This window comes from Schistocerca piceifrons, chromosome 4, assembly GCF_021461385.2.
Source record: "Schistocerca piceifrons isolate TAMUIC-IGC-003096 chromosome 4, iqSchPice1.1, whole genome shotgun sequence".
NCBI classification, from domain to species: Eukaryota; Metazoa; Arthropoda; class Insecta; order Orthoptera; family Acrididae; genus Schistocerca; species Schistocerca piceifrons.
In genome coordinates this window covers 428,890,352-428,913,711 of record NC_060141.1, presented here as the reverse complement: position 1 = coordinate 428,913,711, position 23,360 = coordinate 428,890,352, and the positions used below count along the sequence as shown (strand labels likewise).

Below are 23,360 nucleotides of genomic sequence, written 5' to 3'. Positions count from 1 at the left end.
ACAATCAATTTGTATCACTGAACATAGTCTCATTCAGATGGCGAAGATACACGAAACGAAGCACTTGAGGTAACTAACACCCAGATATGTTGCCAACAGCGATGACACCAAGGAGATTTCCTGACATCTTGGACGATTTTCACCTATTGTGGCTTCACTCCCACCTCACTTAGCTTCCTTGAATTTGACAGCTAAATGAGCAGTTAGTACCTCTGCATGGCCACGAGGAATAATTACAGTGTGTTGGAGTGTGATCTTGTCCACGGTATGGCAGTGGACTTTGTCACAGGTTGACTACAATCCTATTGAAGTTGACTGGCATGAATATAACTGTTGTGACAGTTGATGTCTGGCAGCATAGTACTTGTCAAAAACTCACCTTTCTTTCTCTGCAGTAATGTACAATGTGTTCTGAATATCCACAGAGGAAACATGCTGGTGTGTTGTCCTTTGTCTTGCAACTGTGTGTTGTTCTGCGGGATATTAAACTTGGTGGAGGAGTTAGTTGTATCTGCATTGGTCAGGTGCAGGACTCATTTAACGGCTGCTGCACAAGTCCAAGTTGGCCAAGTCCATTCTTCCTAGTGTTTTCAACTGGTGACAGAGATTGATGCTAAAGAACAACGCAACTCCTCTTCAACATTCTCTGTTACCTCCTACACATGGAATCAACATTCATAGTTACTAGCTCTTGCATACTGGTCCAACAGTTCTGGATGCCACAAAATGCTGTGCATCTCCTTTTACTACCTGGTGTATGAGGGAGGAGAAGTTGTGTTAATCTTCCAAAGCTGCCATAGAGGCCACATTCAGGAGTTGGCTATACTTCTTTCTTCTCACTATTTTCTATTCCATTCTCTCAATGCACTGACAGCACTTCACAAATACCACAGTTTGTGACATCCATTACCAGAATAGCTTGGTACCTGTCTTCTGTGACCCCCTTTCATAAACTGTGAGATGTTTTGTCATATGTGTACTCACAGTGGGATGTAGGGCCAAAACATTCTGTAATGTTGGACTGTGTCCTTTATCCGTGATGTGGGGCCCTGTTCTTCAATTATTCTTCCACTAAATGGACTTGCTGCTGATTATACCAAATGATTCCTTAGTTTGGCCTGCAATTTATCCCAGCTATTGAGCTTATCTTCATTTGCATCAAACCACTGCTTGGCTCTGCCATCTAGTAAAAGTACACATTTGCCAAACATATCAGGTCGTCCTACCTGTCATATTGCAACTTAGCCGACTCCTTTCAGCCATTCTGTCGAGTCCCAACCAGTATCTTTGTAAATCTCTAAAGAGTTGATGTGCAACGGACTTCTTGTTGTTTAGGAATACATTGGTGTCCTGAATGTATGGATCTTAGGAACAATGCACTGGTTGTATTCTACTTCCTGTCTGTAGGCAACAGCTTTTACACTGCCTAACTGGAGACACGGTGATGTAGATGTTAGGGTACACGGTGTACCCTCCACTTGTAATGTGATGATGTAACCAGAATCAAGTCCAAATTCAAAAGCAGGCTCATCAATGACAGAGTAGAACCTTTTGCAAATGAAACCATGTTTGTTACAAACAGTCAATATAGAACTGAACTACTGGCAAGAGAGTGCTGCCGTTTATACAAACAGAATGTTTCAGAATATAGAAACGTTACAAAGATAAGAAAGTTTGAGACCTTCCAGAAATAACAAATAATATACAACAAATAATTGGTGGTGGTCCTGTTTGGACCAATGCTCTGCTGCAGACCAGCCACCAATATTAACCACCACACCACACTGCATGCACCAAAGTTCATGGAAAAATTTTCAAGAACAAGGATGGACATCTCAATTACCAATTCAATGAATACCAGATCATTAAAGATCTTTCTGAATCTTGTCTGGAGTGTCCTGCTCTACGGAGATTTGGATAGTAGAATGGAAAAGAAGAAAGATTAACGTAAGTGGATGCAGCGGGGTATTTCAAAACATCTACGCGTTGTGGCTCCAATTAGGCAATATACAGCAACACTGAAATCAGTTGTGTCATTTTTTAAGGAACCATCCTGGCATCTGCCTTAAAACCTAAATCTATGTGGCTGGACATGGATTTGAACTGCTGTACTCCCGAATGTTAATCCAGTGACTTAACCACTGTGCCACTTTGACAGTACCTGGACAGTGATTAAAACCATGAAATTGAAATGATGAAAATCTGGGTATGGGAGAGAGTCATCCCAATGATTTTGGTGGAGACAAATATAAAGTGCATGTCCTACAAGAAACAGATGAAGAAAATCACGGAAAGGAGATTTTGATAAAACTTGTGAACCAATACTGAGATATAATAAAGTGATGATGATTTTGGATATAAAATGCTGGGTAAAAGTACCTATGTAGAACCAAATAATTTTTTTTAACTTCGTCAAGACACTAAGATACCAAAACTAGCAAGCAATTAAAAGTAAAATATATCTAAAATTAAATAATACTCTGTAACACAGTATTTACCTCAAGAAATTTGTAATGTATTCTCAGTGATTTAAGTGGTAAAAAGTGATTAGCCCAGATACAAAACTGATTAGTAAGATGAACATCTAAGGCCAGGAGCTTTTGCAGAGCAGGTGGGATCTCTCGCTTCTGGCCCATGTTTGTGAACTCTGAAAATACAAAGAACATAAAATTAGTTATAATATAAGAAACTTCTTATGAAGAAACAGTATTACATCAAAATTATGGTCTCAGACAACAATGCCAACATTTATCTTTAGTGGTTTAGGGAAAATATGGAAATTCTTAATTTGGATGGCTGGAAGAGGTTTGAACCAGTCTTCCTGAATGCGAGTTTAGCATGTTACCTCTGCACCAATCCACATGGCATCATGATCCAATATTGCTGCTGTAAATGTTATAATATACATATCTTTAAACATGCTAATGAGTTGCTGGCATCAGAACAATAATATGCCAAGGTCTTTCATTTGTATTTGTTTTATGTTTAGTAATATCAGTAATTATTAGCTGGATATTGTGTGAATAATGTTTGCCTTTGTGCTGCAAGGACAACACCTCATGTTACTAGGAATGTGTACATTATTCATTACACTGTGGATACATTTAGGGAAAAAAAAGCTGGAACAGATATTTATTTAATTTGTTTTCTGTGTGTCTAAAATTGTATACCTTTATTTTTGTTTGAGGAGATTCATAATTTGCTAGTGGACAATTATGAGTGCATGCTGAAAAGTAATGCCCTAATTAGTCAGCATCAGTTCGAGAACATTTTACCACACAACTCATAATGTGCCATCCCCCCCACTTCCCCCTCCCCTTTTCCCATCTCACGCTATCACCCATGTCAGTTTCTGCTACTAATTGTGATACATATTGTATATAAATCTTGCACTTGGTGCCCCTCTCAGTTTGGTGCCTCATGTGGCTGTTACTACTTACTACCTGTGATGTATCATGTACCGAAATCTTGTGCCTGTGTTGCATCTAGCCTCCCCCTCCCCCTGTCTCCTCTATATCATCTGGTACTCCAAGCGGCAGTTGATTTCGGCATGGGCCATACATCAGCCCTCATTACAGTAGTTCATTTTGAGTTTTATCTTATTAATGTAAATAGTGAACATTTTTCTACAGTACAGAATTTCAAATATTTTCTTTTCTGGATATCCCACAGTTAAAATTCACTTTTAGACAATAATAAGTTTCAGATGTACACAATAACAAACTTTTTTCACAATTCCACAGCACAAGAACACTTTTCTTGAACAAAGCTTTTGTCACATGTACCAGTTTCTACTGATAACTCATTTGCTTCAGTCACACTGCATATTCCTTCTTCATATAAAGAGAATTCTTTCTTTACTACTGTTAACTGTCTTTCACAATGCTGACAAAGCACTCACTACTATTATTTATTATTACAGTTTAACAATTTTGTCTAGGTTTGTTTTGTCTTTGCACCCTCACAGAGAAGACTATTAAAATCTTAATGATCAACTAGTGAAGCATTTACAACAAAGGCCCAGCATTTTAAGCATTCCTAAAAAGCAGTAGGACTTTCATAATACTAGGTACAGTGTGAGTATACCATACTCACATTAGCATTTAGTTACTGTTTTGTTTATTTTCTTTATTTAATTATAGCTGTATGTTCGTTAATGTTGGGCAGGAACAGTAGTGCATCAGCAAAACCAATAACCTCAGCAAATTGTTTTTACTAACAATGCAGGCCGTGAAGGGTGAGAAAATGGTTGTCGGTCCCTATCTTGTGTGCACTCATGATCACTATTGTGCACATAGAAGAAATTCTGATATCAAATGATTCCATATTGTGTATTAGTCGGTGAAACTAATCAATTATAGTTTAGTGCACAGCATTTTCATTCATATGACTTTTTATTAAAAGTGAACTTCATAGAAGTCCATCATCTACTAAATCAACATGGCTAAGCTTAAATTTTGTTCATCATTTTATTAGGAACCTTCAGCTATCATTATTCAGAACCTCTAGCTTCAATTCATAATAACTAGTACAGTCAAATAATTTTGGTAATAAAAGTAACATTAGTCACAGTTATCAGGACACCAGAAAACAGACAGCTAGGTGACATGTGCTTCAGGATGCTATTCCAAGAAAATCTTTATGTCCCAGCTGACAATCTTCACAGCAACACAGGGTGAGCTTCAACAGAGCTTACAGCATGTAGAGTTGGGTGAAGTGTGCTGGAGAACTGCAGAAGATTGTGTGGATTGAGCTTTCCTATCGTAGTACACTAGGGAACTGTTCAACATTATTAGCGCTTATTTTGAACTGCTTTATGCCAATGAAAATATTAGTGTGATTGAGGGTGTAAGACCGGTTGTGGAAAAGGTTGTGAACTTTGACACCAGTAACAATTCTGAAATCAAAGCAATGAACTTTCAGAACTATTTCAAATCGCAAAGCCAATACCAAGCTCAACACTGGAGATTGCAACACCACTGTCTAGAGGTTCAGCAACTAATAATGACATTTTATTTTCTGCAAGAAGTAGATTTTTGGTTGTGTTTTAGGGCGCAAAAACAATTGAGTTCATAAGCGTTCATGTCGTAACCTTACAACACTAATAAATAAAAGAAGTTAAAAGCGAATGTGTGTTAAGCTTGACTGTCAAAAGGTTCATTGGTTGATTTGGGGGAGGCGACCAAACAGAGGGGTAATCGGTCCCATAGGATTATCGAAGGATGGGAAAGGAAGTTGGCTGTGCCCTTTCAAAGAAACTTTCCCAGCACTTGCCTGAAGCAATTTAGGGAAATCACAGACAACCTAAACTAGGATGGCCAGATGTGGGTTGGAACTATCATCCTCCCGAATGCAAGTCCAGTATACTGACCACTGCGCCACCTCGCTCTGCCAATGAAAGGAAACAGCTAAATCCAAGGACTTCTCCTTGGAGGAAAGTCCACAAAATACGCCATAAAGACAGCGGAGGTCCTGAGCCAAAAATAAAGTGTCCTTTGCCATATTGCTACAATGGACAAATAGTAAAACATGGTCAACAGCCCGAACAACATTCGCTAAAATGGCTGATAACTCAGACAGAAAACATACACTGAAATGTGAGCAGTTAATTAAAAAGGACATTCGGTCAGGAAATGGCAAACAGTCAAAGATTGATGACAATGAGCATGCAGTGGTAGGGGATCACCCCTTAACAAAGGCAATAGCTAAAAAGACAGTGTCCAGTTTGCAATCTAGTTAAAATGACCTCTTCATGATGAGAGGGCTGAGAGGAGGTCAGCCATGCCACTGGGAGAGGTTTAGCTCCCCACAACCTGTACCTGTGAAGAGAGGACAAGAAAAGCTAGCAAGCCAAGGTAGGACGACTGCGGCAGCCTCATTTCCTGTCAGATTGACAGGACGAGGAAGCCACATGAATGTCAAGGTGGTTCACTCAACAGTGAGCAAGTGGAAGCGTTCTTGGACCCATTGCACTAAGGGATGGACTTTGTACTGCTCACAGAGGTTCTGAAGGGCACTGAGAGAATCTGAATATATGGCAATTAAAAAGTATGAGTTGCTGGATGTAATGGGTGGCCTTGGTGCTGTCCAATTCCAGCGGGTTCTTACTGGTTTCAGTAGGCTACTGGAACCATTGCGCTTTCTCACCACTAAGATGGGGACTCATCCTTGTTCCAGATGCGATTAAAGAGAGCAAGAATGTGACACTGGCAATTCACTGAGAGATGTTTCAGCATTTGGTTGTGTATGTGGCCACTCACCGGCCAGAGTGGCCGTGCAGTTCTAGGCGCTACAGTCTGGAGCCGGGTGACCGCTATGGTCGCAGGTTCGAATCCTGCCTCGGGCATAGATGTGTGTGATGTCCTTAGGTTAGTTAGTTTTAATTAGTGCTAAGTTCTAGGCGACTGATGACCTCAGAAGTTAAGTCGCATAGTGCTCAGAGCCATTTGAACCATTTTTTAGTTCCCACTCACTGAAGCATTGTATGGCTCCAGCTAGTGGGTAGTAAAAGATACGTGCAATCGCTCCACCCACTGTTTATGAGGTGAAAGGTGGGATGGTAGTTCTCAGATGCAAATGCATGAACATAATGTTCTGTAAAATGTTGGCGACAGCATCTGGATCAGTACAATGGCACCATCTAAGGAAATACTTGGTGTCTGATTAGGTCCACACCTGACATGGAAAGCTACATGATCCAACATTCCCAGGATTCTTGCTCTCATCGTTTTATGAGGTGGCAGATGTGGGCATGGATCCATTTAAAGGCAATGAAATGCTCCAGTGAAGGGTGCCACTTACAGTGTTAGAGAGCCTCTCTACGATCTCTAATGGCTGCAGCAATCTCTGTAGTCCACCAGCGTACAGTCTTTTGACCGGAGGGGAGGGGGAGGGGGAGTATATCGAGGAGGAGGGGGTGGCTTGGTTGGCTGCCAAAGGAATGGCTGCTGTTGCATGCTGAACAGCGTAACGATACTGCCTTGTAATCAGGCGCTAAGGAGGACACCAGAGAAAAACCTATCCCAGTCAGCTTTATGGAGAACCCATCTGGGTGGCTGTCCAGGGAAGCAATGCTGATGAAGGGACAGGAAGATTCGGAAGTTGTCACTACCACAAAGGTCATCATGGACTCTCCAGTGGATTTTCTCCTCAAGCTTAAAAATGGAGCAATCTGGTGAGCAGGGAGAATCGAGCTCACTGCAGTTTACATACATGGAATGTTCGCGTGCAATGTATGTTCACAATTTCTGCAGACAGGGTAGTGGTCCAATGTGACAGACAGGGTAGTGGTCCAATGTGAAGGTTTATGTCCAAACTTCACACACTTGAAGCATCTCATAGGAGGAGGAACATTGGATTCCACATCACACTAGTAGACCATCGCCTTGACCTTCTCAGGCGACATGTCACCCTATAAAACCAAGATGAGGGCCCCAGTGGCAACTCTGTTTTACTTTGGTCCCCCATGGACATGACAAATGAAGTGCACACTCTGTCCCTCTAAGTTGGTCCATAACTCATTGTCAGATTCCAAAAGAAGATAATGGTGAAAGATGATGCCCTGGACCATATTGAGACTGTTGTGGGTAATGACAGTCACAGGAATGTGTCTCAACTTTTAACAAGAGAGCAGACACTGTGACTGGGCAGGAGATGACATTTTAATCAGGAGGGAACCGCTCTTCACCTTAGAGATGGCTGCAACTCCCCCAATTTCTCTTCAATGTGCCTGACAAAAAATAAAGGTTTTGTGGACAAAAAGGTGTCCCCATTGGTCCTGGTACAGGAGGAGGGGGGGGGGGGGGGGAATTATTTCTGTCCTTTTCTTCTAGTCCTATGTTCCTCCCACAGCAAGGCATGGGAAGGGAACACACTGGGATCATATTTTGTTGCATCACATGAGGCCTTTCCATTAGATGATACTGCTGGGGCCACGTGATCAACAGCAGGAGAAAGCAAAAAGTTGCTTCATGTGTGAACTATCTGCTGTGGTGCCGCCTATTCTGAAAGGGGGCTCTTCCCATGAGTGCCACCCAGCATCCGAAATGGCTACCTGGCCAGTACTCTGTTGCTGGGAGTCCCCTTGCCCCAGTCATAACTGGCAATAACTCCCTGGTATACATGGACAAGAGATCCCCCCTCCCCCAACAGGATGGTTACTGCGCTGGGTTTGGGGCATACTATGACAACAGGAAGGAAGGGTGCCACAGTGGAAGGGCACAGACTTGGAGCATACATCACAGTGGGCAACCTTCCCTGCACAACACATACTTCCTTAAAATGAAAAAGATGGCATGTCAAATCCAATAATGGAGACCATATAATTGTTAATGGAAGGTGAAGATAATGCCAGGAGTGAAACTGGAAATCAACACCATACTCGTGTACCAAGTCCAAAGTGGGGGCTGCACAAAAAGGACCATCCAATAGAAAGGCAGAGGAAGTAAGAGATAATCGAAGTGTAGGTTTGCAGTACAGAAAGAGGAAGTAGTGCTGTGAAGGCTGTGGCCCCGTGTTAGCCAGGCGCTACTCACCAGAGAGTGGTGAGCCCCCTAGGTAGTGTGGTTATAGTGTTGACACTGGTAGCAATGCATCGGGTTTGGAATTTATGGTTGGACCATGATGACTTCACAGTCTGCTTTAATTTTCAATGGAAGAACTAATCAATCAAATGTGAAAAAAAGAGTGCAAGTAGGCACTATGTTTGCAACCACCTTTTTCATTACCCGATGACTGCAGTGATGCCCTGATCAGAGAGATAAGTTTGGATTTCTCCCTTGGTCAGACCATCAAGCAGCCAAGTGTATATAACAGCATGCAAAGAATTCAGTATACAATAGGCCTCGACATGAACAGGATAAACATGGAGGAGTGATGCAGTAAGCAGATGCTGGGGTTGAAAATCACAGTTGGTCTCTAGAAGCAAAGACCCACTATGTAAGTGAAAGCAGGATTTCACAGGCCTGCAATTGCATCAGTACCTTTCTGAATAATAAATTGATTAGCGGTAGCAAAGGACTGATCTCCTTCAGTATGCAATATGATGAGGAACCAAGGTGCAGCTGTGAGAGTCTTGGATTCTGTAGCCTCATTCTATTTATCTTTAGTAAATGCGGACTGAGATGGTGATTAGCTCATTGCGAAAAAATCTGCACGATTGTCAGTTCTTCGATGGTGTGCTCCTTTCAACTGGAGGCCCTCTTAGAGGGGGCTCACCTGCCTTAAGTGGCTGTTCAACCTCCTGAACTCCTGACAGACCAACTGGCAGCTGGGAAGGTAACAGTTCAGGCAATCACCGATGCCTGTGCCAGTGGGTACTTGCAAACCCCACCATTGACCTGGTGCTGGGAATTAAGCGTTACCCTGTCACCCGCTACACAACAAATGCATGGGCTGGCCTTCTGGAGTGCACAGGGAGGAAAAAGAAACAAAGAGAAAAATCAATCATCAAAGCAAGAGAAGTGGAGGATATGGAGAACAAAGAAAAACAAATGAGGGACTGTTCTAATGCCAGGCTATTGAAACTTCAGAATACATTCCTGAAACTACCCAGGACATGTTCCCCAAGGGAGGAGACAAAGAACAGCAGGAAGATAGACACACAGCACGGAAAGGAAAGAGGTGCTCCTGGGGGAGGGAGTCTACAAGAAGTGAACAAGAACATCAGCACCATGGATAAATTCAGCAGGTGACCCAAAGATTCTCTCGATAAGAAGTTTGAACAAAGCTATAATGAATTAAGGAGCATGATTAGTGGTGTTCAAAAAGGAAATCAATAATTTAATTAATTAAAAACAAAGGGTACTGTGCTCAGAATTTCAGACCAAGAAAGATAATTAACTCTGAGATTACTGAATTTAAAACAAGTTCCCAACTATCAGTGACAAATGCAAACATTGATCCAATACCTTTCTGGTCAAGTGAAAATGCACAGCAATGAAACTTTATGTAGAAAGGGAAAGTTTGCAAAATAAGAACACTTTAATTACACTGGTTACTGTGTCCAACAACAATGCACAATTTTGGAAACCACTGTACAACAAATTCAAAAGACAATTACTGAACACTAAAAGTGTTCATATGAGTCATAGAATTGTTACATGAGTAAGTTATAGAGATAGATGCCATGAATTGTCATTCATAATTCCAAGGAAAACATTCTTGTAGGTGGTTCAAATCCCCTTCGCATGTGTGTGAAATTTTGAACAATACTGAGAATTGGCAGAGCTTCAATAAACCACCAAAATGGCATCTACACAAGACATGCGTTACAAGCAAAGTGTTGCAACTGAATTCTTGGTTGCAGAAAAAGAAAGCTTTGTGTACATCCATAAATTTTTTGTGTGGAGTGTTTGGTAATGATACAGTTGACATGAGTATTGTTCAGCGATGGGTAGAAAGTTAAAGTATCAGGAAGTGAAGAAACTGAGCTCTATGATCGGCCACATACAGGACATCTCATCTCAACCACTGCTTCCAACATGGTGAATTATGTGGATGTCATAGTTCACGCAGACCAGCAGATCACAACTCGGCAATTGGTGCTACAGCTATTGATGAGCACTGGAAGCACATGTGTGATGATGGACAATCTTGGGTATTCAGAAATGTGCTCAAGGTGGGATCCATGAATGCTCACAACAGACCATAAGATTTAAAGACAATCCATTTCATCTGAACTGCTGGAACAGTTTGATGCTAATAGAGTGTGTTTCTTCAGGAAATCATTACAACTGACAAAACATAGGAGCATCACTTTCAGCCAGAAAGAAAAAGGCAGTTGCTGGGTTGGGTTGTTTGGGGAAGGAGACCATACAGCGAGGTCATCGGTCTCATTGGATTAGGGAAGGATGGGGAAGGAAGTCGGCCGTGCCCTTTCAGAGGAACCATCCCGGCATTTGCCTGGAGTGATTTAGGGAAATCACGGAAAACCTAAATCAGGATGGCCGGATGCGGGATTGAACCGTCGTCCTCCCGAATGCGAGTCCAATGTCTAACCACTGCGCCACCTCGCTCGGTGGCAGTTACTGGATTGCTAGCACTTGCAATAACAAAAAAAGAAGAAATTCAAGGCAGTTCCATCTGCTGACAAAGTAATGGTGACAGTCTTTCGGGACAATGATGGTGTCACTCTCATGGATGTGTTGCCAAAAGGGTGAACCACTAATTCAAATTTCCATCATGTTTGGTCTGATAAGAAACCAAAAGATGACAATGCATGCTGACACACAAGTCTCGAAACTCAAGAACACAGCACAGTTGATGACGAAATTTACTGCATGCTACATAATACTGTCACAGAATGTTCTGAGAGTGAATATTGCAATCCAGTTCGTGTTGTGGACGTGAAAGATGGATCTGTAAGAGCCGTAACTGAAGCGAGAGTCAAAGGTCATACTGTTTTGCTGCAAAGAGATCAACCCAAAAATTTAGTAAGCATCCCACAAAAATTTAAAATGTTTGATAAGTTTTTGAAGGTTTCAGGAATTATGAGTTACCATAAATTTGCATAAGTTGGAGTGTGCAAATAAGTGAAGCCTCTCAGATGATTAATATCACCAGAGGTCACCAAGAAAAATCCTGTGAAAAACAAAACTGAACCAGATACTGCAACGAACATAGTCAAACAAGAAGCTCTTGCTATTGCCTGGGACATTGAGAAACTGCAGTTTTGTTTGTTTGGTTGGCACCCCCTGACCAGAACACCATATTGTTTCTGTTGCAGTGCGGGCTAATGCACAACCTAATACAAGGCAGGCTCTAGCAATGCAAGGCTATGATTTCCAAATTAAATATATAATACTATCCAATAATGTGATTTCATATGCTTTAAGTCTATCAGGAAAAGTTTAAAATCAAAATTTTTGACACTCAATGACCAAAGACATAAAAATTATTTTTTAAAGAGGTATTGAACATAAATAGCAATACTGTCCTGAGTTGTCAATTTAGCGTTACTCCTTAATTCACTACATGTGAATGTGTATAATCAAACTGAACAGAGGCTGTGTTAATGACAACTGATTTTTCATTTTGTATTGTTTAACAAAGTTCTGCATTACATATATTTTTCTTTTAGAGGTTACCAGAACATAGTCCTGTGCAGATATGTCAGATTTGCATGAAACCTTGTGTGCAAAACTATCAACAATAGGTCTGTTAGTAAGGAAATTTTAACGCAACATGTCGGAGTCGTTTGATGATAACAGTGTTTAGTGTCTTTGGGTTTAAATGTTGGAAACATTATTCAGTTGCTGTGGATGAATGTGTTACAACGTGTGTCTCAAACACTGAATGTGATTATTACATCCACCCTCATTCACTTTACAACTGGCCATGGTAAGAGTCACACTGCTGATGCATCATTTCTAATGCTGTGACAAGTCCCCTGCCATAGAGGATCAAAATTATATCATCCCTCCTCTCACTGACTGCAGTGTAACACAGCTCTGTCTCTCTTATGTCAGAATGTCATTGTTCAAAATGTCACAAATTTCAATGTGACATAATTACATTCTACGTACTCACAGATGTGATGCAAAGCAGAGCAATATTTCTTTCTTTTTTTTCCCAAAGTGTAATGATCAAACAGTCACATAAGTGCTTCATTTCTTTTATCCCAGCTAGATTTTGTATCTTTCTGTCATCTCTCAATCAAAATATTACACACCAAGAGATTAAAGTGTATTCTTCTAGTAGATTGTAAGTAGTGTGCCATTTGCTTTGCTTATTAGGTTTGTCTTCCAACCACTGTAAGTAAAACTATTTATATACTGTTACGGCATGCGCACACACACACCCCCAAGTACGGCAAAATTATCTTGCTAGTGAATAATGTGTTTGCAATATTAGTTCATTCTGATGTTAGTTCCATGACATAATAATGTTTACTGATTATGTTAACTTCAGACATAATTTCCATGTTCTGAACTGCTTTTAATTTATAATTACAATTTCTGAACAAAGAATGTTATAATACCAATGTTTAATATATTTCTGCAGTTGTTTATCTGTCATATATAATTGAGCTTTAAGATTTTCTTGCGTTTCACATTATTTTGAGTAATGTACTGACAACTTTAACAGAATTTTGCTATGTCTCACATATTACTTGGATTTGTTATTTTCAATCACAACCAAAAGACTTGTTTCCTTTGTCCAAGGATGAGAGCATACCATGATCACGATTGCATGTACATACGGTTTTGATTATTTCCATTATTAAATTATTGCTGCTATCCACTACTCTCACAAAGGAAAAAATTCCAGAACCAGATGTAATCGTAAGCTTTAGAGTAAACATCATCTCACTAGTAGATTACTTTGTATGTGGAGGGCATGACAAAAGTCCTGTGAAAATACTGAATGTTTTCTCTGAACTCTGCGTAGAGCAGACCTGTCCCAAATATGACCAACAGGGGATATTGAAGGATACAAAGAAGGACAGCCCAAATGATCGCATGTTTGTTCAGCCCAAGGGAGACAGTCATGAAGATGCTGTAGGAATTGAACTAGCAGACACTTGAAGATAGCGTATGTCTATCATATGAAAGTTTCTAGAACCAACTTTAAGTGGTCAATCTAGGAATATATCATAAACCTCTACATATTGCTCCCACAGTAATCACGAAGACAAGATTACACTAATTACAACACAGAGGCACTTAATCATCCTTCCTGTGCAACACAGTGGTCTGCAGAATATAGATGTAGATTTAGTTTGGAAGCTCACTCATGATGGAAACAGGCCTAATCACATTGAGCATGTCCACTATGAAATTGGTTTACATGACAAAGAGACATTTGTAGCAACAATTATCATTAAAGTACAATGGGCAAGTAAAACAAGCAGAAATATTTGCATGCTGCCCCATAAGCCAAATAAGGAGCCAGTGATGCCAAACCTTCAAGAGGAACTCTAAACATTTGCCCTGGGCAAGAGCATGTACAGGAACTGTGCTCACATCTAAAATAATAACTGACTAAGCACGGTTTAGGTGTGTACCTTGTAGAATAGTTTACGATGAGAGAAACAGTACATGGTACATAGTCTGTGAAGAATATCCTAAGAAAATTGTGACAACTGCATAAAAGATGTAAGACAAATCATAAGCCTATGGATAGAGAGATGCTGAATGGAACATATTTTTGACTGCCGAAACAGCAATGGGAGGAGCTTTCAACAACAAGCATAGCTGAATCTTACTGAAGGATCTCTCCTAAAATCCAAGAAATTCTGGTCGTACAATGAGCTTGTTGGTGTCACCATTGATGAAAACACTCAAGTAACAGGAACTGAAATTAAGGGCAGTAAAGCAAAAGCAGTAAAACTGAACTCCATTTTCAACTTCCTTTCCTAAGATTCAGGATTACTGCACCACTTTAATTATCACACCACTGCAAAATGTGTGTCATAGATATTAGTTGATGATGACGGAATAGTGTGAGCAAATGACATCGAGGTCTTCAGGGCTTGTGCGAAAATATGATGGGACTGGTGTGGTTAAAATTGCTGAAGGTTAAAAAGAAACTAGAAACTATACTGGGAAAAAGGAAAATTTTCTGGGAAGTTATTTTGTGACACACATTCAAAAATAATTAAATCAATTTAAAATATTCACGAACCAGACACACTGTGCCACACCAAAACCTCCATCTAAGACTTAGGCCAGAGTTCAGACAAATGGACACAATTCTAAAAGCTTTGTGACACTCATCCCACCATTAGCTAAGACAGAGGACAGGTTCCCACTTACACTAGTCACTGCCCTCTGGTATGAACATGAAACACACACTATTAAAACTGGAATTATGGTCAGCTGTACACCACAGACTAGAAGATCATCTTGCTGATGTAGGAAGCCACGTGTTAATGAACAGCGTCCAATTTGGAGGTGGGTCAGGATGGCTTCATCCCATCAGAATAAGTGGTTTGAGGTACGACAGCCAAATAGTTGGCTTCACTGACCACAATTTATCATCCCTTATGCCTTGCCTCCCCTCCTCCCGCAGTTGGATGGCTTTTTGACTAAACAGCGCAATGACAGCCTGCACAGGTGTGGCACACAGAATTACACTGAGTTTCCTGCAGGCCTCCATGGCTGCTCCATCTGGTAACATATATCCCCGAACTCCCACATGCTACACAGCAGGATGATACCTGCTTACCTTCCTCTTCAGAGAAGTAGCAGTTTATCCTGTATTAATTAGATCACTGCCTCTGCTAGGTACATTTGCTGCAATACTTGTAGGGTGCCAATGGAATCAGAGCAGATTCTTGTTTCAATTATACCTCCTGCTTCAGTGCCTTTAGGGTCGCATACAGTTCAACACTAAGAACTGTAATCTGGCCAGGAGGTCGATATCTCAAGACATCAGGGAAGACTACTGAGCAGCAGTGATCACTAAAACTACTGCCAAATATCCTTGGCATCATCTGCCATAGAATCCTACACCAATATTTAAACTCCCAGGTAGTGAGATTTCCATGACAGAATTACCTTTCAAAAACATTGGTCACATGAAACCCAACTTGCACTTTTATGATACGACAGTAACGGATCAATGAAAATTAATGCAATCATGTACATGCAGTATTTCTCAACTTCTGGAAAGCTTGTGAGTCATTACCAAACCAAAACTTATGAATATAACTAAAATCATATTGGACAGCAAATGAAGCTGTGGATTGGGGATTTATTGGTAGGAAGAAAAAAGCTTGTTATTTTGGATTGACAGATATCAACAGATGAAGTACCAATATGTTCCAAAAAAACCTCATACAAAAATGTGAATTTTTAGGCAGTCATATTTCAGGTTTTATTGACCACAGAGGAAAGGGGTCAAGTGTTTTGGGTAGCCTTTGGCCTAGCAATCATTTGCATACCTATCAAAAGAATGGACATTCTGTAGCTATCCTATAGTACAGGGTCAAAATTTAAACATTATACACATCCTTCAGCCCAGGCAAATTAATTGGTTGTTTTGCATTAAATGTGGTCAAGGGTGAACCTCAAGAATCTTGTAAAAGCAGTATACATTCATGGGTGGTTCCTGAGGAAACCCCCAAAAAACCATGATTTTTGGGTATGAAAAGTACCAGACGTGGAGATGGCTACTACTGTAATGTCTATTCATGGCACATTGTTGAAATTTTTACCATATGTTCTTAAGAAGGTATTCTTGGGGAACTTAATTTTTTTTAATATCATTATCCATTATTGAGATCCAGAGTTTTAATTTCACTGCACTTGTGCTCCTAATACCCAATCTGATGGGTAAATGTAGTTTTAACTGACATAGTGAACACATGGTGAGGTCTCCAGAGTCATGGCAAGGGTTCTGAGGCCACCAAACAATGTTTTTAGTAAAGATGCTTTCACAAATAAAACTTTATGAAGCACTGTCTCTGTGTAATGGACATTTCAAACCTATACAAATATCTCCAAGATTGTACTGCACTGACCAAAAATGGGTTGAAAGGGTCTTCACATACCCAAAAATAAAGGACTGCCAAAAATTACGTAAAACTGGAAAACTGCAACTTGAGTAAAACATTTCTAACCCTTCTAAAATACAAATCATAAGTTGGCATTTTCAATGGAAGTGGCAATGAAAGAGGTGGATGAAGACAACAGCAAAGAGAGAGAGAGAGAGAGAGAGAGAGAGAGAGAGAGAGAGAGAGAGAGAATGTAAAATACAGATGAGTGGAGACTATATGTATTCTTTGGGGATGCAGGTGTCTTGATGACATCCAACCTCTCAGCAAACTTTAATACACAGGTATAGGACAGGGTGCATTTCGGAGTGGACTGTACAGGAAATTATGAGAGAAAAAGGAGACAGTGGGAGAGAGACATATACACACAGTCACAGTGAGAGGGAGGTGCCGAGTATGAAGGCTTAACTACAAAGCTAGACTGGATAAAAGGATTTAGAAAGTTCTGTATTAAAAGAGTGTGAATATGTTTCCGTATTAAAATTTTTGGTGAGGAAGGTTGAAAGAGGATTGGGGCAGCAGGTTCCCCACTTTTTGTCAGAGTCTCCTAAAGAGGAACATAGACCTATTCACCTTTTTTATGCTCCAAGAAGAGCATTTTCTTTGCTGGTTAATATTAGCCTTATATCTCCTATAAATGATGCAGTTAACTATACAGCAGAGTCCCTTTAATCCGAACTAATTGAGACCAGACACTGTTCGGATTACCAATTTGTTTGGATTAGCCAGAATTAAGGTGATTAGTTTCTAGAATGAAGTATACCAAGCAGGTACACCATGGTAACAAATAGGAACAAGTGTGGGGACAATGGCTCTTTCACTCCCTGCCCTTGTTGTTGTGCATTGTTGAGACCTTTGTAGTGTCTGAGGTCGGTGCACTACCAGTTGCCTTGCAAAGCACATGGTTATGTTAGTTATTAATCGCTAGCATGCGTAACAGTTGTATTGTATATGCTCAGATATAGTGGTGTATGTATTTTGTCATGAGTAAATGGAAACATACAATGTTAACTCTCAAAGAAAAACTAAATGCTTTGAAGTGGATAGACAATGGTGAGAATGTATCTAAGCTGACAATGGAAATGAGTGTTGGTAAAGCAACCATTTGTGATTGGGAGAAGAACCAAGTGAAGCTTGACCAGTCCTGTGCAACGTCTTCAGGAAAAAACACTAAATTCAGCAGACTTTGAAACAGCCCCAGTACGATAAAGTGGATGCAGCTCATTTCCTTTGGTTTATGCAGGAAAGAGAAAGGGGAACTCCTTTGAGTAGAGCACTGGTTCAGGAGAAGGCTGTTTACCTGAACAAGTTAATGAATGATGATGAGTCTTTTAGTGTGAGTAGGGGATGGTTGGGCAGATTCAAATAACATCATGGAATCCGTCACCTAACAATTACTGGAGAGCAGCTTTCTTATGACCGTGATGCAGCAAAGGGATACTTGGGTGAGTTTGGAAAAATGATGAGAAGGAAAGTATTCTCACCAACAAATTTATAACGCTGACGAGACTGGCCTTAATTTTAAGGTACTGCCAACAAAAAGCCTGATATCAAAAGCAGAAGACCATGTTCCTGGTTTTAAAATGTGCAATGATCGTGTGACTTTATTAGCGTGCAGGAACGCTGCTGGTAATCACAAGCTGCCTTTAATGCTTATCAGCAAATCTGCTAGGCCCAGAGCTTTTAAAACCTACAACACAAAGTCCCTGCCTGTATATTATTGTAACCAGAAAAAACCATGGATGGATGGTAAGCTGTTCAAACAATGCTTTCACGGCCAGTTTGTTCCCTCTGTTCAACGGTTTTCTAAGGAAAATCATTTGTCTCCCCATGCAATCCTTTTGAAAGATAACATGCCATCTCACCCCAGCACCGAGGAATTATGTGGCAAAGTTTTTGCCACCGAATGTTACACCACTTCTACAGCCAATGGACCAGGATGTACTGCAAATATTAAAACTGATTTACAGAAAACAATTTTTAAGAATACTGGTCCAAGATTATAGCTTTCCTTTAGTGGACAAAATAAAAAAGACAATGTGAAGGATGCTGTTTATTGGGCCGCTGAGGCACGGCAGAAAATTTCAGAAAATTCTCTGAGAAAATCGTGGAGAAAACTGGACATCTCTTGAATTTCAGGGCAACCTAGCTGAAATCAAGACTAAAATCTGCTGCTAATGATACAGACAATCCCTGGATGTGAAGAAGCTAGAGAAGGAGATGCAGATGAGTAGATGGCAGCAGATGGGGCATGTGTGGAGAACCTTACTGATGCTGATTTAGTTGCTGCTGTGACTCGAGACCAGGAAGAAGTGGACTGCTGTGACGGAAGTGACAATGAGCCTGAAAGCGACAAAGGAGAGCTGGTGCCAGAGAGTGATGCAGCAGAAGCCCTTGACCTCGCACTATGTTATTTGGGGAACAGCCCACTGCTACACCTGCTGATTTGATGAGTATGAGACAATGGTGCAACTAAGTGCATATAATAGCTGTCTTCATTAAAAAAAAAAGTGTTTTTGTCATCTAAAAAGTAGGGATAAAATGTCTGCTGTATTTTACTAAGTTTGAAAGCTTTTCTTTCATTGCTATGCATTGTTTAAACCTCATGTTTTCTTGCCAATTTTTCTAATACATGTTTACTGTACGGTGTAAATTAAAATAGTGTGTATGTACAGGAGTTTACCGCACAGTTTTCCATACTCAGACTAACATTTTTCTCATGTTTGGATTAACCGATCGTTCGGATTACCATGGTTTGGATTAGTGGGACTCTGCTGTAAATAGGCTCAGTTTCGAGTAAAACAGGTGTCAGAATTTGGGTCATTGGTAGGATACTGAGTTAATGCAGTACACAAAGGAGACTGCTCGTGAAATACCTGCTGAGCCATCCTAGAATACTATTCAAGTGTTTGGGATTATACCAAATAGGGCTGACAGTGGGTATTCAGCAAGAACAAAGAACGAAGCACAGCACGAATGCTGACCAGGTTTGTTTGAATCACGGCTGTGTATCATGCAAATGCTGAAAAACTAAGACACTTTAAAAGAGATGTCAACTATCTGGTGAAAGCCTGCTTACAAAAGTTCAAGAACCCGTGTAAATGAGGGAACTTAGAATACACTACAGCCATTACATATTACCCCCATAGTGATCATGAAGGCCAGATTAGACTCATTACAGTGCATACAATGGTTTCAAGAGAGCATTCTTCCTGCTCTCCACATTTGAATGGAATGGGAAGAAAACCCAATGTGATGCAATGGGAAGTACCTTCCATAATGCACTTCAAAGTAGTTTGCATTGCATAGACATAGATCCTTTAAACACAGCATATTAGATGTGCTGCCATTTCTTACTTTCAGAAGGAAAACCTATCTTATTTATGCATTACTTTGTTCATTTCAGAATTTTGTACAATTTAATGAACTTGACAGTGTCAAAGACTTTATGAAGATCCACAAAAAAAATCAGCACCATTTATTTGGAATGTCTTCCATTTTTCTTTCCATATTCAGAATTTTATCACACAGGATGTGATCAGGATTGACTTTTTTCCAGCTAATATTAATAATAGATGGAGCATGCATGGTCTCTACGGGCAAGACATTGTCTCTCATGAGTAAGGAGACCCCAATTTATTTGCCTCAAAGCTTTTTCAGTGTGAAAATCATTTCTTAAGTGTCAGTACGTTAAGCGCTACAGTCGAGAGTCTAGATGCAGCAAACCACCAAGCAGTAGTGTGTCCTCAGTTTTTACACTGAATTGAACAAATCCACTACAGTGACTTCTGATGTGGTCTTCAACTATAGCATGAGGTGGATATCTGATATCAACTTGAAAAGATGAAACTTTGACCAAAGCGCACGAACTTTTTGACTGTGATCAACAGTTAAGTTTAACAGCATAAAAATTATACTTATCAAATCAATTGTAAATTCCATTTTGATTGATGATTTGCAAATGTGACTGGTGTGTGCAAAGCTAGTGCTGAAGATATGACAAAAACTGCAGAAGGAACACCATGTGACCATTTTCATTGACATTTGAGCTATCCACCGTCAATAGGCCTAATATAGTTCTTGGTTTAGTACAGAGCAAAATGAAGCTGAAAAACATTTCACAATCACTGAGCTGGTATGAGCAACATTCCTAGAAGCATCTGACCAGCCTTGTGGTTGCCAGCTTACAGAAGAAAAAAGTGCTGCCAGTAGTGCAAATTTGAAGAATATTAACTCTCTGTTGATGTATCTTGGATAACTATCATTTTTATGACTTCATCCCAATGCTGGTTGAACAAACCCCGTAGTCTACAATTAGTAAGTGTAAGATGTTAGACTCAACATTCGATAAGTTTTCATATATCTGTTCATGCATTTTGGAAGCTCAATGAAAATATTTTTTAAATTCTGATGGTAAGTCTACTCTCGCATACATTTTTGAGACCAGTTCAAACAATCTGCAAGTTCCTACACCTCCGACTGGGATCAACTCAGGCATTCGTTTCCAACAGTCTGCTTTGTTCTGTGATATAACTGTGTTGGGTGACATCATGGTGTAGCAGTGTACTTGAAATGTATCCTGTTTGAATAGGTTGTGTTGGAGTATGTGGCAGCACATTCTAGTATGGGATGTTTATGTTTCTAAATTGTTTATGAGCGTTGTTAGTGATATTGGACTCTGTGAGTGCTGCTTCTGATAATAATATTGGAAGACTTTGAGGTGGTTTATTGGTTGGCAGTTATGGGCAACAGATTCATTTCTGGTTTGGAAGTATTATTGCCATATGTTGTTTATTGTTGTAGATTTAATTTTGTATCTGATTCTTTGTTAGGGATAAGACAACAATGTTCACCAATAAGTCTCTGCATGTCACAAAGGGGCAACATGTTGAGCACAATTATACTCCTATTTTTATTTGGTTTAAGTGCCCAGGAAGTGACGTGTTCTGTTTGTGAGAAGGTACCAGACTGACACAGTTGCTGAATCCTGGACCAGGGATCGCTATGTGTGGCATCATCGGGGGGTGTTAACCAATTTTTGTAAACTGTAGTATGTATGACGTGCATGTCTTGTATATCGAAACTGGTATTAATGAAGTTTTTTTACGAACTATTTTGTTGTATTGTTATCTGTTGGTAATTGTCTGGGATTGTGAGTGGTAGAAATTGTGGAGTTTGATTTACCTACATTGGTGTTAGTTATGTTTCTGTGGTACTCTGAACGGGTCAATTGACAATGATGATGTGATTTGTTGGTCTTCACAATTTTTTGTGTATGTGTATTGGCGTTGCTTACGGTTATTTTTTAGTGTGATTTGGTTTGTGACGTTTTTATTGGTATTTGGTGTTCAGCTATAGAGCTCAAGTGGTATTGTCGATACCAGTTGATTTTCACGACTTTTTATTTTGTGTGTTGGTTTTCGTTTTGTATAGTGCGATCTGTTTCAGTATTTTTATAGTGGTGCCACTCTCTCAGGCTGAGGTACAGGGTGTTTGGAAATTTCCGAACTTGCAGAGGGAGTGAGTACATAATATTTTGAATAGGAACCATGCCCGGAAATGTACCTTTTCCGTCCTACGACGGTTTCAGTTCCAATGTTTAACTTAAGGAACTGAATTGGGTGTAATGCAGAACAATTACTTGGTAACAATTTGAAGGGAAACATCCCGTAAGAATGATCAATGGAGGACGTAACTAACTTACATTATTCCAAATCAAAAAGGAACCCAGCATGCTGTACGTACAGAAGTTACAGTAATGTCGTACGCGAACAGTATGTATACAAACTACTACTGCAACACTTTCTAAATGAAACAATTCCAGATTTAAACTACCTTCCAGAAAAATTAACATAATAGTGAATGGCCAAGTCCTACTCAATTCCTAGAAAGAAAAAAAAATTAACAATTAAACGGAATTCTAAGTTAACTGCGCCAAACGTAAAAGTACTACTGTAACTTGATCTCATGATCTTGTCGCGTTTTCTGGGCTGATTCGCAAACAGAAGTGATACGTTTAATAGCACGCTCACGTGAAGGCACTAATACAAGTACTATGTGCTCGCCAATGGATTCCAGTTATGTTCTGGGCGTTGACAGGCGCATACAAGTACGACTACAATCTGTAACTACAGTCTTGTGCAAACATTTCAATCGCTGATCCCTGGAATAAGATGCAATATTCATTAAGTCACATTCGTCTTGAGATCCACACTATTTACTGTCAGCATTCTTCACTGGCATAATGGAATGAATCTATTTGAGATAATTCTATTAATGATTTATTTCATCGAAATATATCTTATTACTAAAATAAACATTTGACCGGAACGGCAATGTCGCAAAAATTGCACCCAAAAATATGATTACTTAACTCAGATTTGAGTATATGTACCTGTAGTTAAATCACTGTCTAGCTGAATCTCTTATCTTCGCTTTTTCCAGACGCTTTATCTCTTCGCATAATCTCCATAAACAGACGTCAGTCACACGCACACGACACTACCAAAGATGACTATCGTCTGTATTTATTTTTAAAAACCGAAGATATTACAAAATGTTTTCTTGGTCATTGACAACAAGAAGCTAGAATATAGAATCTAAGCGCCTCGGTTGTCAACAAGGCTGGAAAATACGGCTGGTCATCGGAAAAGACGTTTTCAAAGCCTTTCCTCTGCAAATAAGGCCATGGATCAGCAAAAAAATGAGACTCCTATAAAATATTTCTGCTGGAAAATGATTTTTATAATTTACTTCCTAATAAGCCAGTAAACTACATATTTTTTGTTATTTAACATTATATAATATTAATACAATCAAATAATATATGATTTTAAAATTATTTACGGTAGTCTAGTTATTA

The 23,360-nt window shown here is 39.8% G+C and overlaps 1 protein-coding gene across 1 annotated transcript in view; it reads right to left on the bottom strand.

Moving 5' to 3' along the window:
* Positions 1-23,045, bottom strand: part of LOC124795028 (polyisoprenoid diphosphate/phosphate phosphohydrolase PLPP6) — a 59,608-nt gene extending 36,563 nt beyond the window's left edge. The window contains exons 1-2 of the mRNA XM_047258799.1: positions 22,893-23,045; positions 2,499-2,647 (exon numbers count right to left, since the gene is read on the bottom strand). Coding sequence (XP_047114755.1) covers positions 2,499-2,636 — 138 coding nt within the window. The 5' untranslated portion in view covers positions 2,637-2,647; positions 22,893-23,045. The remainder of the gene's footprint in view (positions 1-2,498; positions 2,648-22,892) is intronic.
* Between the last annotated feature and the right edge of the window lie 315 nt (positions 23,046-23,360).